General features: G+C 40.8%; 2 protein-coding genes across 2 annotated transcripts in view; both read left to right on the plus strand.

Moving 5' to 3' along the window:
• The first annotated feature begins 5,963 nt into the window (after positions 1 to 5,963).
• Positions 5,964 to 18,656, plus strand: part of LOC113453526 (immunoglobulin lambda-1 light chain-like) — a 62,409-nt gene continuing 49,716 nt past the window's right edge. Inside the window, exons 1-2 of the mRNA XM_087913267.1 lie at positions 5,964 to 6,086; positions 6,286 to 6,592. Coding sequence (XP_087769393.1) covers positions 6,044 to 6,086; positions 6,286 to 6,592 — 350 coding nt within the window. The 5' untranslated portion in view covers positions 5,964 to 6,043. The remainder of the gene's footprint in view (positions 6,087 to 6,285; positions 6,593 to 18,656) is intronic.
• Positions 9,383 to 14,421, plus strand: LOC113452328 (vacuolar protein sorting-associated protein 29-like). Its single transcript, XM_087913449.1, has 4 exons — positions 9,383 to 9,451; positions 11,294 to 11,485; positions 12,930 to 13,165; positions 14,169 to 14,421. Exons 1-4 carry the CDS (start codon positions 9,383 to 9,385, stop codon positions 14,284 to 14,286), a joined length of 615 nt encoding a protein of 204 aa, XP_087769575.1. The 3' UTR covers positions 14,287 to 14,421.

Here is an 18,656-nt window from a genome sequence, read left to right on the forward strand (position 1 = left end):
GAAGAAGAAGAAGAAGAAGAAGAAGAAGAAGAAGAAGAAGAAGAAGAAGAATTTTAAATTGTAATAAGAACTACTCAAAATTTCTCCTATCGGTTCTCCAGAACTGGTCAGAACCTGCTGAATACCACCTCTGGTCCTAACTATGTTGCCATTTTTCTTTGTCCTTCACCTCCTTTAGGATCATGAAAAAAATAAATTTAAACATGCTATTTACATTTGATGTAGGTCGCTATACACCTCCTTTATTGTGACAAGGAGAGTCTTGGCATCTGCTTTGCCCAGCACTCTAAAAAGTATCTTGAGGCTTGAGTGACATAACCAGTAGAGGTCAGGATTGCTGTGTTTTCAAAACTTAGTCTGAAATTTTACTTCACCGAGTTCTCCTTTAAGGAGGCTTGTTATTCAGGCTGTCAGTAGTGATGAGAAAACCTGTTATTTCCCTTCTCAAGGGACAGAAAACAGATGAAAATCAAAATATAACAGAATGCATGGGAAGGAGTTTGAATATTAATCAATTCAAAGAAATGAATAAATAGATTATTGTCAACTCTTGGAGATCCTGTCAGATGAGCACAACAATTTTTCAGGAAAACATGAACTTGTGACCCAACATGGAGGGTTGTCATTCTTAACATCCCTGAAATAAGTCACCATTTCCCTGAAAGGCTGAGAGAGATCTGTCTCACACTGAAGAAGGAAGGATGAAGGGCATAAAATAAAGACAATTTTCATGCATGCTTTCTACACCTCAGGTGAGCTGAAATCCTTTCCAAATGTTCTCGCTCAACCAAACTGGATGGTCTCCTCAAAAGCTGCATCAGCAAATCACAATCTCCAAAATGAATAACAAAATAACAGAGTTGGAAAGGACTTTGGAGGTCTTCTTGTCCAACCCCTTCTCAGGCAGGAAGAAACAATCAAGGGAAGGTCTTTCTTTTCATCTGAAGCTGGATATCTCAGGATGATCCAATGAGCAGGAAGATCATTTGCATGAATTTGAATTCTCCACTGGCCAAAGGCTTAAGAGCAGAGAGGACAGTTGGATCTGCAGATAATTCAGTTCTGACCTTCAACCATGGCTTGGCTGTGTCTTCTTCTCATCGTCTCCTCCTCTTTTTTGGGTAATTTATGTCTTGGGGTTTCTACTAAAACTGCTGTGACTGTAGCCTTCCTCTATCTACTGATCATTCAGAGATCATCCCCTAATTTCTGTTCCTACCACACATTTCTTCAGACTGAAATGAAGATGGTGCTGATAGAGTCTTTCCTGTCATCTTTGTTGTCTTTCAGGGACTTTCTCCCAAGTTGTCCTGACTCAACCAGAATCCGTGTCTGGATATCCTGGAGGGACAATCCAAATCCCTTGTACTATAAACAGTGGAACCCTTGACGCAGGGGATTCTTCCTGGTATCAACAGAAGCCTGGAAATGCCCCCAACCTCCTTATATATGAGGACAGCAACACAGCCTCTGGAATCCCAGAACGATTCTCTGGTTCTATTGAAAACTCTGAAACATCTGCCGTGTTAACCATCTCCAATCTCCAGGCAGAGGATGAAGCTGATTATTATTGCCTGTATCTTGCAAGTGCTGGCAATTTCACAGTGATACAAGCCCATTGAAGAGCTGAACAAAAACCTTGCAGCAGGTGCTGTCCGATATACATGACTTGCCAACGGGTGACATATTGTTCTTGGTTCCTCTTCGTCTTCCCAGAATATCAGGTGTTTCCTCACGCCTGTCATTCCGTTTTAGACTCTTGGGGATGTGATGACATCTGAATTTTAGAAGGATGCTGCAATTGGACAGGGACTTTATGGTGGGTGGATTGGGTTGGGATCAGCTGACCTGTGAATACGTCTCATTTAGCATTCAGACCTACTCAAAGCACTTCACATAATATCCCATTTGGAGACAACAGCCATGTTGCATATCTTTATTCAACATTCCACCTATGGGCTGGCCTTCTCTCCTCCTGATCTTATGCATCTTCTTATTTGGACACCCACTTTTTGATTCTTATTGATCATTTCTGTTCGGAGAAGCTTCTTCTGAGTCCATCACTCATCCTTTTGCAATTTAATGTTTCTCTCCCCTTTTGAAATTATACCTCCTTGGTGGAAATTCTTCTTTACTCTTTAATGTCTTTCAAGATTTTGGCCCTGGTTGTTTTGAATCAGACCCCTTCTCGTTCAGCATCACTTGGAGAAACAGTGAGACTCTTTTGTACCAAAAGGAGTAGGAAGAAATTGAAATTAATACAACACCTTAGATTGGATATACGAGCAAACTAAGAGACCCTTTAAAATCTCAGCTCCCTTTTCTGGCTCTGTCAACAGGTCTTCCAATTTTGTCTCTTTGGACTCTCCAAACTTTCTCACATTGCTTACAAGGGAACTTCTCCTTTATGGTTTTGTTTGTCGCCCCCTTAAGTTGTTTTTTTAAAAAAAAAAAAATCTGTGTTTCTAGTTCAAAACTGTTTTCCTTCCCATTCCTCCTTCTCACCCACCATCTTTAGAGTCATGAAAAATTGGGTGTAAACTTGCCATTTCATTTCATGTTGGTCACTATGCTTCCTCTTTATTTGGCTGAAGAGAATCTTGGCACCTGCCTTGGCCAACACCAAAACTACCTTGAGGTTGTGTTGTCTCAACCAAGTAGAGGTCAGGATTGCCATGTCAAACTCAGTCTGACATTTTAGTCCAAGGGGCAGTTCTAGGTGATGGAAGCTGGGTTTTCAGGTTGATGGCAGGACTGAGAAAGCATGTTTTTCCTTCTAGATAAGGCTGGTAATATCCCCATGTTGGTCTAATTGCAATGGTGGTTTATAGCATAGGATAGAAACGCAGAAGGGAGAAACAAAGGATGATAATCAACTAGACTGAGGAGTTTACTTCTGAGTCCTGATAGTCCACCTTCCGTTCTTTGTAGTGGAGAAGCAAATATGGAATTTATTCACTGCCCACTATTTGCATCATATTACTCTTCCCATGAAACACAACTAGCGAAAACAGGGTAAAAATCAAAACATGGAAGAATCCATGGGAAACAACAGTAATATTAGTAAATTAAGCAAACAAATAAATTCTTCAATCTGTGGGGTCTACTGGATCCTGAATAAGAATCTTGAGATTATTTCTTATGCTGATATATTGTCTTTCCTGCTAGATATCTTGAGGTTTTTGGAGATTCTCAATCATCCAGGTTATGGTTGTCTCAAAAGTGATTTTTTTCTCCCAAAAGGCAACTCGACTATGTTTTTCCTTGAGGAAGAAATGTTCTTTCTTTGAAGAAGTTTTCCTTCTCATGCAAGGGGCTTCATCAGGTCTGACACATCTTCCCACCATCCTGTCAGAACTAGTGAAGCCTCTTGAATGAGAAGGGAAGCTTCTTATTCAAGAGTAAAAAAATCAATTCTTTCTCAAGAAAAAACATAGTCCAGTTGCCTTTTTTTTTTTTAAAAAAAAAGGCACCTTGCGGTATCTTGATGATTTTACTATTTTCCTAGAGAAATTATATATAGTGAAAGAGAGCAAATGAAGACCACGGATGAAGACAACCCAACAATCTTAAGGGTAGAGTTGGGATTTCATCCTAAGATTCTCCAGTTCATGCTATGAACCCCAACCTATTTATCGATTCATCTCTAAGCCCACAAATGTCATGTGTTAATCAATAACTTACATTCTGCACCTTTTGCGAACTGTACACTCCTCCTGATTGGCCAAAGCAGGGATCAGCATGGTTTTAAGAACAACCTAATTTGCATGCTACTTGTATTTCTCCCCTCTAGGGATTTAAGAGAGGCCAGGTTGAAGCCAATGACTGATGGATTCGTCTAGGAAGATTATCTAATTGTCCATCATGGGTTGGGTACTTCTGCTCTTCACCATCCTGTCTTCCTTAGGTGAGACCAAGGGAATCGGAGGACAGGAGGGAAAAATCCTTTTGGTGGTCTCCATGTGGAATGCAGTGCTGGCTGTGGTTTGGCTGTATAGGGTAGATTTACCTTATGTTCCTTAGTTCCATGTTCTCTTTTGTTTCCTAAATTCCACGTCCTCTTTCAGGAGCAAGCATCCAGCAGCTGCAGAGCTTGAAAGATCCAGATTTTGTAGCTCAAGGAGGGACCATCACCATGTCCTGTAGATACAGTGGAGGAACCATCACTGATAACAATTACCCACGATGGATCCAGCAGAAGGCAGAGGAGACCCCAAGGCTCTTAATATACAGCACCAGCACCAGACAACCAGGCATCCCAGACCGTTTCTCTGGCTCCAGGTCAGGGAACACCATGTCTCTGACCATCACAGGGACCTTGGTGGAAGACGAGGCTACGTATTACTGTTTAGTTTGGACCGGGAACGGGTGCACAGTGCTTGATTTGAATAGAGAAGTGAGACCAAAACCCCTCGAAAGGAAGTGAAACATTTTTATCGGTTTGGTTTTCCCTGCTAATAAAGAAGACCTTAAAGTCCACCAAGAAATGACATGATTGTATCTTTTCTCTCTCTCTTAAAAACAGAAGCATCTCTTTCTAAACTCAACATCAAGCGGATCTTAGAAACAAGGACAAAATGCCAAATAGGGTTTGGTGCAGTGGTTAGAATGCAGTCCTGCAGGCTGCTTCTGCTGGCTGCCTGCAATTTGGCAGTTTGAATCCCACCAGGGTCCAGGTTGAGTCAGCCTTCCATCCTTCTGAGGTGGGCAAAATGAGGAGCCAGATTGTTGGGGGCAAGAGTCTGACTCTGTAAACCGCTTAGAGAGGGCTGTAAAAGCACTGTAAAGTGTCATGTAAATCTAAGTGCTATTGCTGCTTTCATTCCTTCCATCCAGCCATCCTATTATAATGCAGTACTGCAGCCTTACTCTGCACACAGCCAGCAGTTCGATCCCAACCAGCTCAAGGTTGACTCAGCCTTCTATCCTTCTGAGGTGGGTGAAATGAAGACCCAGATTGTAGGGGGCAAGAGGCTGACTCTTTAAACCGCTTAGAGAGGGCTGTGAAGCACTGTAAAGCGGTATATAAGTCTAAGTGCTATTGCTATGGTTCATCCTGGTAAACAATAAAGTCATTTAAATGGGCCAGGAAGGGACGCAATGCCATTAGCCTTCATTCTTTGGGGAAACCTTAGGAGTTTAGCTGCAGTCCAGGTTGACTGGTGTCCTTTTGTATATACCTAGAACTGGGTTTGATGTGGGCAGAAATCTTTCATTTCATTTTAATACTGATAAGTGGCCCTGTGGTCCCACCCTTTGTTTCTCTGTCTGCACCCCACATTAAAATCTTATATCAGCCAAGCCACCAGATGCATCTGACAAAGTGGGCTGCACCTCATAAATGTTTTGGACTTTTAATAGTATATGTTTGTTGTAGAAAGGTCTACTGTAGTCCTCGTTTAGGAGAAAGGCTCTAGGAAGTGCCGTGGATTGAGCTTTCGTTTTATCTTATATTGGGACTCCAGCTCCAATCTTTGTAGTCCATATGGCCACTGAAGTGGATTATATCACAGTGGGGCACCAGCTCTTATCTTAGTACAGTAGTCCATGTAGCTTCTGAACTGATTTTTTTTTTTTTTTTGTCAACTCTGATGAGCACTGCAGCTTTTGTGGGAAACATAAATTTGTGACCTAAGATAGACAGTTGTCGCTCCTAACATCTCTAAAATGGGCCATCATTTCCCTGGATTGCTGAGTGGAATGTTTCTCAGCCTGAACAAAGGATGATCGAGGAGAGAAAGAGAGGTCATGTCTCAGGTAAGCTTTGTCCTCTGCCATTCCTCCAACGTCCTTCCCAAAAGTTCTCGCTTCACTAAATGGGAGTGTCCACAAACACTGCACCAGCAAATCTTAACGCTTGAAGAGGATGAAACCTCAAAGGATGATCTTCCCTCTTATCTGAGGCAAGCTCTCATATCTGAGGAGGATTCAATGAGCAGGCAGATCATTTGCATGAATTTGAATTCCCCACTGGCCAAAGGCTTAACAGCAGAGAGGACACCTGGATCTGCAGACAATTCATTCCTGACCCCCATCTTCCACCATGGTTTGGCTGCCCCTTCTCATCCTTTCCTCTTCCTTTATGGGTAATTGATAAGTTGGGATATTTATTTTAAAAGGCTGGGACTTTTATACTCTTCCTCCATCACCTAAAAATTCAGGGCAGTGGTTTCTCCTCTACTTCTTTGATTTTAGGGGTCTGTTCCTACCACACATTTCTCCTAAGTTCAATGAACGTCATTGCTGATTGAATCCTCCTGTCATTTTTGCTTTTTTTTTTTTCAGGAAGTTTTTCCCAGTTTGACCTGAATCAACCAACTTCTGCCTCTGGATCTCCTGGAGGGACAGTCCAAATGTCTTGTACTATAAGCAGTGGAACAATTGGAACAGGGTATTCCTCCTGGTATCAACAGAAGCCTGGAACCTCGCCCAAACTCCTCATATATTATGATAGCAACACAGCCTCTGGAATCCCTGCACGATTCTCCGGTTCTGTTGAAAACTCCAGAAAATCTTCTGTGTTAAGCATTTCCAATCTTGAGGCAGAGGATGAAGCTGATTATTATTGCCTCTCTTATGCAGGTGGTGGCAAGCACACAGTGTTACAATCCCACTGAAGAGCTGAGCAAAAACCTTGCAGCTGGTGATCTCTGATATGCACGACTTGCAAATATGTGAAGTAGTGGTTCTTGGTTCCTCTTAGCCTTCTCAAGCTGTCAGGTTCTTCTTCTGTTGGCGCTACTCTCTTTTAGACTCTTGGGGATATCATGGCATCTGAATTCTAGAAGGACACTGCCATTGGACTAGGACGTCATGGTGGGCAGAAGGAGAGGGATCAGCTGAAGTATGACTATGTCTTATTTAACACAGAATTTCTGCCCTGTGTTCTTCACAGTCTCTTTGAAGGCTGTAGCCATCTAACAGAACAACAGGGGTGGAAGGGAACTTGGAGGTCTCTTAGTCCAACCCCCTCCTCAAGCAGGAGACCCTATACCACTTGACACAAATGGCTGCCCGGTCTCTTCTTAAAACCCTCCAATGATGGGAGCATCTACGATTTCTGAAGGTAAGTTGTCCCATTGGCTCATTGTTCTCATTGTTCACTATAATGCAAGTGGAATCTCCAACATGGAAGCAATATGATCTTGTATCTATTGACTGTATTTGTTTATAAATTCTTCTTATATGGCCCCAACAATGCATACAAATGTTGTTGTCTGAGCACAGATCAGAGCTAAAAACATCAAGCAAATCCTAACATAACAAAACAGAAGAAAAATAAAACATGGCAACCATCAACATTAATCACAATAACTCACATACTTCCCTAACCTTCCAACCACCATCCCTGGCAGAACAAGCCAGAACAAGTGAAACAAAAATACCTCCTTGGCAGCTTAAATAAACCCACCAGGAAAGAGGAAGTCACTGATTTACAAGATCCCTGCATCCTTGGCCATGAGAGGAAGGTCACACTTCTCTTTTGTCCTTGAAGTGGTGAAGGAAAGAATGTTATCTTGCTAGTTTGGGGGATGATTCAAGGTATTTGGAGCTGTGCAATCTTGAGACAAACATTGAGACACCGGGAGGCTGGGGGAGATTTATAAAGAGGTCAATTGAGCAGGTTCAGAGGTATTTCTCGAGAAAAGTTCTGCACTCCTCTACTCACCATAGAATTCCCTATGCCTCCAGGCTTGAAATTTGGGGCCTGGACAATCTGGGACTGCACCGCCTGCGGTCCGATCTAAGTATAGGTCACAAAATTGTCTGCTATAACATCTTGCCCATCAACAACTTCAATCACAACAATATGTGGGCAAACAACCGATGCAAACTGCAGGTAAACTGATGCAAACTCTATTGCAGAAAACACGACTTCAGCCACAGAGTGGTCAACACTTGGAACGCCCTACCCAACTCCATTGTCACAGCCTCAAACCCTCGCAACTTCAACCTCAAACTATCTACCATGGACCTCATCCCATTCCTAAGAGGTCCTCAAAGGGGGCGTGCATAAGCGCACCAGTGTGCCCACCATCCCTGTCTTACTGTCCCCATTGATCTGTATTTACTGCCTTTGTTCTTGTTTATGTTCATACTTGTTGTCTTGTATATGTTTGACAAACAAGCAAGAAAAGCAAACAATATCTTCAATATCTTCATTAACGACTTAGATGAGGGAATAGAAGGGGAACTTGCCAAATTTGCAGGTGATACTAAGCTGGCAGGAATAGCTAATACCCAAGACGATAGGCTCAAGATCCAAATGGATTTTGACAGACTAGAACACGGGGCCATATCTAGCAAAATGAAATTCAATGTAGAGAAAAGGAAAGTCCTACACTTAGGCAAGAAAAATCAAAAGTAGTGGACAACCAACTAAATATCAGCAGCAGCCGAAAAAGCTAATGCAATCCTAAGTTCTATTAACAGAAGGATACAATCAAGATCAAGGGAGGTACTAATACCACTCTATAAAGCTTTAGTAAGACCACACCTAGAGTACTGCATCCAGTTTTGGTCACCACACTATAAAAAGATGTTAAGATTCTAGAAAAAGTACAGAGAAGAGCAATCAGGATGATTAGGGGACTGGAGGCTAAAACATACAACGAACGGTTGCAGGAACTGGGCTTGACTGGTCTAGTGAAGAGAAGGACCAGGGGAGTCAGGATAGCAGTCCTTCAATATTTGAGGGGCTGCCACAGGGAGGAAGGGGTCAAGCTATTTTCTAAAGTGCTTGTAGGCCAGACAAGGAATAATGGATGGAAACTAAACAAGGAGAGATTTAACCTGGAAATAAGGAGAAATTTTCTGACAGTGAGAACAATCAACCAATGGAACAGAAGTTGTCCTCGGAAGTTGTGGGAGCGCCATCACTTGAGACTTTCAAGAAGAGATTGGACTGCCATCTGTCAGAAATGGTGTAGGGTCTCCCGCTTGGGCGGGGGGTTGGACTAGATGACCTACAAGGTCCCTTCCAACTCTGTTATCTGTTAAATAAATTCCCCTCCTTAAAAGCAAATCATGTCATGTTCCGGAGGATTTCCCAGAGGAAGGGAGATTTAAGGGGTACCACTCTAGCCTCCTCACATTTGTTATAATCGTTCCTATGAACCTCACAAGAAATTCAGGATCCTGTACAATAAATTTCACTCCCATGATTGTCAACTGAGCGGAAACAAAACTCAACCCCAATATGACCCATAATTGAGCTCCACACTTCTGTTGCTAAGCAAGACAGATGTTAAGTGAGTTTTGCTCCATTTTTCAACCTTTCTTGTCACAACTGCAATGGTGGCAAGGGTGAAAAACGGTGCTTAGCCACTTTGGTCAGTGCTGTTGTAACTTTGAACCGTTATTAATTGAACCCTTGTAAGTCATGGACTTACCTGTACAGCAGATTTTGGAATTCAAAGCAGGCTGTTGCTTTAAAAGGAAGCCTTTGCAAGTAAGAACTTTCAGGATTAAACTAAATACAAATATAAAGAGCCCTTAAGGGGGTGTGGCTGTGGTTTTGCATTGTCTTAGTCGTTCAATCAAAGGGTAACAGCTGACCTTTGGCAACCTGTATTCCTGCTTTTTTTTAGTGTGTTTGCTTTGCAACTTGCTAACCCAGACCAGAGTCAGAGATTCAGCAAGATGGTGAGTAGAGGAGAAAGATATTTTTGGGTCCCCCTTGGTTAATTTAGTGTGGCCTTTTTTCCACCTGGAAGCAAGTCTGCTTGAGTTGAGATTCTAGGGATAGTTTTAAATCTTCGCTTCGGATGAAAGAGTGGTGGGAGTGGGGCCCTGTTAACAGAATCACAGAGTTGGAAGGGACCTTGGAGGTCTTCTAGACAACCCCCTGCTCAAGCAGGAGACCCTATACCATTCCAGACAAGTGACTGTCCAGTCTCTTCTTAAAAGCCTCCCGTGTTGGAGAAGCCACAACTTCTGGTGGCAAGTTGTTCCACTGGTTAATTGTTCCAACTGTCTGGAATTTTTCTCCTTAGTTCTAGGTTGGTTCTCTCATGCATACGTGTTGGAGTTTTTAAACATTTAGAGACCCCTTCAAAGGCATTTCTGAATCTATGGAGCAGAAATTAACAGGTAGATAGCAATGGGATTCAGCTATCTACCTATTGGGTGTTTCTTTACTTGAAAAGGTAACTTTAGGATTATTGTATAACAGTCCTGAAATCTTATTTCCAACTCTGTCTGTTGGACTATACTTGTAGTTGAAGATGTGTTCTTTGGATAAGCTTAGTTGCATTTGAGTTACAATGGTTTGTGTGTTGGGGGGGGCGGGTAGGTGCATTAGGACTGTGCATTAGATCAAATGTGGATTTGTAACAGCAACAAAAATCCAGTTAATTTCAATGCTGAAAATGACTCTTGTCATTAAAAATGTTTGCAGCTGAATAATATTTGAGGTTTGTCTCTTGAGGCAACACACAAAGCAACAGCATTTGTTCCAATATTCCAATACCCTCTTAAAATTCTGAACTTCAAAATTATTCCAGGTAAAAAGCTAAAGAGGAAGGAATCAATTTTGTTTTCACATTTCAGGGTTTTCCAAAACTTTTTGGTAGTTTTAAAAGAATGATTCATTGGCGTGAATAATTAGATAGTTCCCTTTATCTTCACCACTTACCACTTGGTTAATTCTCCAAAACAGGAGGACAATTTGTAACAATGCCCTTAGCTTTTAAACTATCTGAAGCTGCTAAACTAATCAGTTTGGTTAATGTTTAGAAATGGTTGGATAATTTAAAAAAAAATGCTTGTGACTGGTGCTAGGTTTGAAGGAGCTTTTCTTTGAATGTTCCCCTAGACTGCATTATCTATTTTTTTTTAAACGTTGAATTTCCTTTATTCTCCTCTTACAACCAACAATATCTCCGTGTTGCTATAACACAACTTCTTTAACATGTCCTCAGTTTCTGTTGTCCTCCACAGTGACAAAAGAAATTTGGAAGTGTATTACCTTTGGAATGAATTGAACCAATGGTTACTAAATGTTGCAGTGGACTCTCTACTTTATTCCATTCCATTTATTTGTCAAATCATGGACAAGATAACAAGTATAAGTATAAACATAAACAAGAACAAAGGAAATAAATACAGATAAATGGGGACAGTAGGACCAGGGACAGTAGGCACCCTGGTGCGCTTATGCATGCCCGCTTTAAGGACCTTTTAGGAATGGAGTGAGGTCCACAGAAGACAAGTTCGAGGTTGAAGCTTAAACAATGGATTCAGGTAGAGTGTTCCAGGTATTGATTGTTACTTTACCTCTTTTCCCCTTCAGCTGGTATTAGTGATAGGTGACTTTCACATCCCACACCGATGTAGCAGCCTTCCAACCAAGTTTAAAAAGTTGCTTGTTCCAGGCAAGATCCAACATATCCTTTGCACTGGGAATCTTTGCACCAAGGAGAGCTATGATTATTTGAGGACGCTGGCTGGAGATGTCCACATCGTTAGAGGGGACTTTGATGAGGTAGGAGATTGGAGAACGTGGCTGATTCTGGTTTGGGCAATTGAAGCTCATCCATTCCTCCCATTGAAAGTTCAAGAGCATCGTTTTTTTCTCATGTTCATGGAGGTTCTACTTATATTATGGTGGTTACCAATGCTTTAATGTTCCTTAGACTTAAACCTAGTTTAGCATTAGTCTTTTGAGCTAAAAAAAACCCCTATTGTTCCTAAGAGGAAATGGATTTAGGTTGACAAACTTGATTCCATTAGCTGTAAATTCAGACTAATGGCCGCTTTTGTTAGATGATAGCAGAACTTTCATTTCTGCCTTAAAATTAGAATTCCATAAAAGAGTTTTATGTATGCCAAGTTTTGAGAGCCATACACAACTCTCATTCCCAAGGTCTATGTTCCTAAACATGGTTTGTCCTATCTGTGTTTTATTAAGCAAAGCATCATTTTGGGGTGTGGGGGTTCATCTACAGCAAGGGTCTTCAAACTTGACAATTTTAAGGCTTGTGGACTTCAACTCCCAGAATTCCTGAGTTAACATGACTGGAGGAGGAATTCTGGGTCCACAAGTCTTAAAGCTGTCAAGTTTGAAGACCCCTGATCTACAGTGTTGAACCACAGTGGATAAACTTACACCATGTGAAAGCAAGCTATTATATTTTTGAAGCATCCTTAAGAACTAGGCTAGAAATGATGGTTTGAGTCACAATCATTGTTTTCATAAAAGCACACTGAAAAATGATAATGGATGCATTCACACAATCAGCTAAAACATACACTTTGGCTTACAAGCCACCACAGTTGACTTCAAAACCAAGGCTCAGATAAAACTGTTCAGCCTGCATTTTAGTATAAGCCTGTCCTGATCTCAGGCACTACAGATAGTCCTCAAGTTATGGCTGCAATTGGGAGGGTTTGAGTGGTACGGTGGCCTAGAGGTGAAGCTCTCGCCTCACAATCAGGAGGCTGTGAGTTCGATCCTAGGTAGCAACAGATATTTCTCTTTTGGGGCCCAATGAGTATATGGCTGTGAACTCTGCATTGGCAACAGGAAAGACATCCGGCCAGTAATCACTCAGCTCCATTCAGTTGCCCTGACTCCACCCCGATGTAAGGGATTATGGGGTCATTAAAAGACAAATAAAATTTGTAGCTCAGGGTTGACCTGAGGAGTCCTTGATGCTCTCTGCAACTTGGTTGCTTTCTCGCAGACATTACATTATCCAACTAGGTACACCATCAGTGCTAGAAAGGGATGGGGTTGGTGGCAGGGGGAAAGGAGGAGGACTGTGTGGTCCTTGTGCTCCCTGAATTTGCTTGTTTTCTAGTCCTGATGATGTTACCTAGTATGGGTACTGAAATATCTGCAAGGAAACCAGCAAGCACCAAGGAGTCCTCAAGGATTATCTTTACTGAGTTCTGTATTGGCTAATCCTTGACATGGGTCTTTGCAGGGCACGAGTTACCCCCAGCAGAAAATTGTCACTGTTGGACAGTTCAGAATTGGTCTGATCCATGGACATCAAATTATGCCCTGGGGGGATTTGGCCAGCTTGGCGATCCTGCAGAGGCAGCTGGACGTGGACATCTTAATATCTGGACACACTCATAAGTTTGAGGCAGTAGAACATGAGAAGAAGTTCTACATCAATCCTGGTTCAGCCACAGGGGCCTACAGTGCTCTGGAAAGGTGAGAACTACACATTCCAAGGGGTGGTTTTTCGGTGTGTGTGCGTGTGTGTGTGTGTGGAGAGCATCTCTTTCAATTGCTGGTTGTTGGGTGGATGATCAGGCATAGCCTTAAATGGAGAAGACCCAAGCAAAGTGAAGTAGAAGATAGAATAACAGGGTTGGAAGGGATCTTGGAAGTTTTCTCATCTAACACCTTAATCAAGCAGGGGACCCTGTACAAATTCCAGACAAATGGACATCCAAACTCTTCTTGAAAACCGTGAGTGAAAATTACATTTTGTTTTCTAAAATAGAGCAAAGGAAGAATACGAAGGAATTGTCCCACTTCTGAATAACTACCATGGGAACCTGTAACAATCAGATTGGGAAATTGTTCTTTAAACCGTAGGATGATTTAATTTTGCCATCATTGTGTTCAAGGGTTAAATACAAAGCATGTTCACCTCCACTAAATCTATTAGTCTTTTCTACCAACATTTGTCCCGTTTTGTTTTAACTAGGTGGTTGCAATTGGGGGAAAAAAATTAAGGTTAATTATATATCATAGAAGATTTCAATAAATCCTTGGAAGATCTTATCACAGCCCCCTAAGAAGCTGTTACATGGTCAGCTTCCTTAGACATCAAATTATAACATCTATTCCATATGCAATTCTATGACTCCATATTATGGTGATTTTATTGTGGTTTTATCTTAATTATTTTATCTCTTATATTGTATTCTCCAGATATCTTCTATGTATATGTTTGCTAATGCTTTATTTAAACGAAATTTGTAAATCAATTGTAAATGCCCTACCTAAATAAATAAATCCTGAACAAAAGCCCTTTTTTAGCCAGGAATTAATCCAGAAACAGTATACTATGTCATAGTTTAGCGTAATGTGCGTGATAGAAATTCAGACCTGATTTTATTAAGACTGCTTTTTTTAAAATGAACTAATACAGCAAAATGTGAAGAAATTACTTCCTATTTCAACTCCGAACGTTTCTTCTTTCCAGGGATGTAATTCCTTCCTTTGTTCTGATGGATGTTCAGTCCTCTGTCATTGTTACCTATGTGTATCAACTCATCGGGGATGAGGTAAAAGTAGAAAGGATTGAGTACAAGAAAACTTGAAATGGAATGGTTTTCCCTGGATGGCTATTTCACCTATAAAATTTAGCAAATCGTTCACATCCATTGCAGTGATTGACTGGAGTATTTAACCATTCGTCTAGAGTGGTTCAAGCTGCTTAAAGTTATTTGCCCTGAATTTAGAAAGCCATATGAATGTTGGAAAATAACCTTTTTCTTTCAATATATTTTAAAAAGCTCAGAATATTTGGAATTGTCAGAAACTTCTATAATAGTGGCTGATGGGGGTAAAGAGCAACGGCAGTTTGCATCCACCCAATGTTTAGGTTTCTGTGTTTGAATAAAGCTGTTTCTTTATGTGCCTACCTTGAGAAGGTGTCATTTCTGAAATCCAAGGATTGGGGTGGGGAATGGTTGACCTTCACATGGTCTTAAGGAAATGCTTTGTCTTTGTGAATAAATCAAAATGTCAATGGAAGTCTACAAGGGGAGGGTTGAGTTGGTAGCAAGTGACCAAGGAACCAATGAAGCTGGTGACGTGGGAGATGTCCAGGTTGAGTCCAAGGGATGGGTCAAACATCATCAGTTATGAGTTCCTTCGTTCCCACCAAAGAACTAAATCCAGCCCACTGCCAATTCCTTATCTACCACCCAATTGCTTTGACCATTAGTAGTTCAGATTCTTATAGAGCTCAAGTTTGCAATAAATCTGTTTACCTATTTGAACTGCCTGGATCTCCTGATTTCTCTGACACTGGACAGGGGGCCCTGGTAGTGACCAAAGAATTGCCCTGGAGAACACACAACTTGGCATGGACCTTGAGAATCATATGCTTGTGTTTAGCCTACCTTTAACAGGAACAATCTCCAGAGTGCCACAAAGCAAAGATGAAGACCATGAAAATGGCGCTACCCTCACGTCCAAGACCTTCTCCAGATCTTCGCTACACTACAGAATAGTTTCTCCTCCTTCCAAAAAAAAAAATGTTGTATCTGTTTGCAGAACCTTCAAGAAAGAAAGAAATCCTACTGATGGATTTTCCCTTCCCATCATAACCACATCTGGCATGTTAGCAGCATCTTGGATAGCTTTCATCACAACTAGAGACCACTTTCTCTTTCCTTAAGATATCAGGCTAGAAACTGAGAGGTTATGAGCTGAAGTCCTTCCTTTGGTAAGAACTCAGGTGACTTTAGGCCAGTCCTTGTCTCTCAGCCCTAGGAAGAACAAATCAAGGACAAACCATTTCTGAAAACGTTGCCAAGGAACCAGCAAGGATGAGTTGAGGAAGTCACCAGGAGTCCAGACTAACCTGAAGACACACGGGTATATATAGCCAGAATTACTCCTACCACAACCATGCATGCTTGGTCTTTGTTTTTGCAGCGATATCACCTATCCCCCTGAGACCTGATGAGCACAAGATAGATTTGCATAAAAGTGCTATTTTGTAACTCTGGGTTTAATTTAAGAAAGGAGAACTTCCATATTGGTGTCTTTCTCAAAAAACTAAAAATAAAAGCTGCCTTCCTTGCCGAGATAGGATCATGAAACAGATTTTGTTTTCCCTTCTATTTCTCAGTTACTGGACAGGTAAGACCTAGATATATAGGGTGGAGGGAAATCGTTTGTGGTATATTTATTTGAAATGTAACACTAGATTGTGGAGTCCTTGGTACTCTCTGAGCTATTTGCTTGCAGGCATTTCATTACCCAACTAGGTAATGTCTTCAATGCTAGTAAGTGTGGGGGTTGCTCCCTCTTTATATACAGTACTGGCCCTGCTCTTGTTGGTAGAAGTGTGGTTTTCTCTTAGGTAGGTCCTTGATTAGAGGGTTGTGGATCCTATTCAGGAATCAGGGTTGTGTTTTGTGGTTGTTTCTCAGAAGATCCCACAGAGAAGAGCAGGTCAAATTATTTTCCAAAGCTCAAGAGGGCAGGACAAGAAACAATTATTGGAAACTAATCAAAGATAGGAGTAATCTAGAATCAAGGAAAAAGTTCCTAATAGTGAGGACTATTAACCAGTGGAAGAGTTTGCCTTCAGAAATCATGGGCACTCCATCACTGGAGGTTTTTAAGAAGAAACTAGACTTACCTGAAATGATATAGGTTCTCCTGCTTGAGCAGGGGGCTGGAATAGAAGACCTCCAAGGTCCCTTCCAGCTCTATTCTATCCATATGTCAACTTGTGAGCTGTCAAACTACCTGCTTGCTTGCTTGTCATTAATATACCACCTACAATTCATATATCCCAGGTGTTGTTTCTCAGGTTGGATTGATTCAACCAGCTTCCCAATCTGCAGCTCTTGGGAACAACGTAAGACTTGCCTGCTACCTGATGATTGGTTATGAAGACTATGCGGTCTCGTGGTACCAACAGAGAGCAGGACAGGCACCACGACTTTTGTTGACTCCCAGTTACTCCAGAGGTCACGGGATCCCCAATCGCTTCTCTGGCTTCAAATCAGGCAACACATATTATTTAACCATCACCGACGTCCAACCAGAAGACGAAGCTACATATTACTGTGGAGGAAGCTACGGTTTTGAGTAAGCTCACAGCGATGCAAGTCAAGCGAGGAAGTGAAGTTGAAGCTGTTCTCAACTTTAAGAAGAAAAGAGATGTTTACAAAACATAAGATGTTCTTAATTCTCCCTTAAGAATTGGTAACCCTGTGTATATGATCGTACTCCAATATTTAGAAAATGGATAGAAGAAATCACAAATCAGAAAACTGAGCTTAATCCGGAAACTTTTTTTATTAGGTATAATAACACAAAAATGCAACAAAACAGACAGATATATCATGTTACACATATTAACAGCTGCAAGGATTTCATACACACAACTCTGGAAAGAAAAAAGGGGTCCACCAGAAGGTATGGTTATAAAAAAAAAAAAAAGATTGTATAGAGATGAACAGGCTAACGATGAAAATAAAAACAGAGAAGATTCAATTTATTATAGGGCCTGGGATGCCTGGTATGAGTGGTTTAGAAATAAAAACAAAATAAAATTGCAATTAGAAAAAGAATGAGGGAATATGTAAATATGTAAATATACCATGGAGAAGATTGATGTGTAAGGATAAAAGATACTGATTTATAGCAAGAGTAAGATGTAATGGTAAAGGAATAAGTAAATACATATACTGAAACATGTAAGGAGATGCAAAAGATGTCTTAATGTATAAAGTTTTATGTTTTTAAAATGCGAAAACTTAATAAAATATATAATAATAATAATGATAATAAAAAGAATTGGTAACCCTGGAACTTTTGGGATAACGGGACATTTTCTAAAATGCCAAATGTCCAATTCTATGTTTATTTACTTGGAAGTAGAGTTCTTTCACCAGAGACAGAAGGTAGTTCAAACAAACATGGAATAGCATGGTCAAAATTCCCTGGAGAATATCTTTTTGAAGACTTCAAGACAATCTGTGCTTTGCTGTCATGATAAAACCCAACAATTTACATCGGTTTTATAGTATATTGCTAGTTTTTGAATTTCATAGACTTCAATTCAGAGGTGATTGTTCACATTTGTCATCTGAGAGACGTTTACTATGATTCAGAATAAAAGTGCCAAGATGCACTGAATGTTGAGTTATTGAATACATTGTAAAATAAGAATTGAAAAAAACAACAACACCGTAAATAATGTGCTAACATTTTGTGATTATTTGATCTTTAGACACAAGAGGGAGATCTTGGTTCATTTTGCTACACTGGGCAAAATTTAATAGCTTAACTTCTCTAAATGCTCTGGTCAACAGAACTAAGTTTTAAAAAAATCTTCCAATCTTATTATGTCCTTGGTTTGCATGTGACCATACATGGGGAAACCATTCCCATACACAATGCTTTGCTTTATCATCTATGTTGGATGTTTTAAGAATAAACTAAGTTTGTAAACCAAAATAGCACACAGGGCTCCCTCTCCTAAATTGTGTTAGCCCGACTGTGGTTCTCAAATTTAATTCTCTAAGTTCAGAGGACCCACTGATTTGGAAATGGATCACCCAAGTTGGGCTTGCACAACTTGCTAGACTGAACTGTGGTTGGTTTGCTTTGAGGTTCAGATATCTGAACACTATCTTTGTGTGTGTGTGTGTGTGTGTGTGTGTGTGTGTGTGTGTGTGTGTGTTCAAGTCAGTGTTGTCTCCTAGTAATTGCCTGGATAGGTCCCTGCAGTTTTCTTTGCAAGATTTTAGTAGTAGTTTGACATTGCCTTCTCTGGGTTTATTTTATCAATGTGTTCAGATGATGCTCCAGATGTTTTAGGAGTGCGCCCCAAGACGCCTATCACTATTGATACTTTCTTCCCTATCTTCCTCATCACCAACATCATCAAGATTTATGGGCTACTGACTAAAATCTTTTGCCAATTCCCAACAGGCACCTG

Source organism: Pseudonaja textilis, chromosome 15, assembly GCF_049901715.1.
Source record: "Pseudonaja textilis isolate UNSWEBS1 chromosome 15, rPseTex1.2, whole genome shotgun sequence".
Lineage (NCBI taxonomy): Eukaryota > Metazoa > Chordata > Lepidosauria > Squamata > Elapidae > Pseudonaja > Pseudonaja textilis.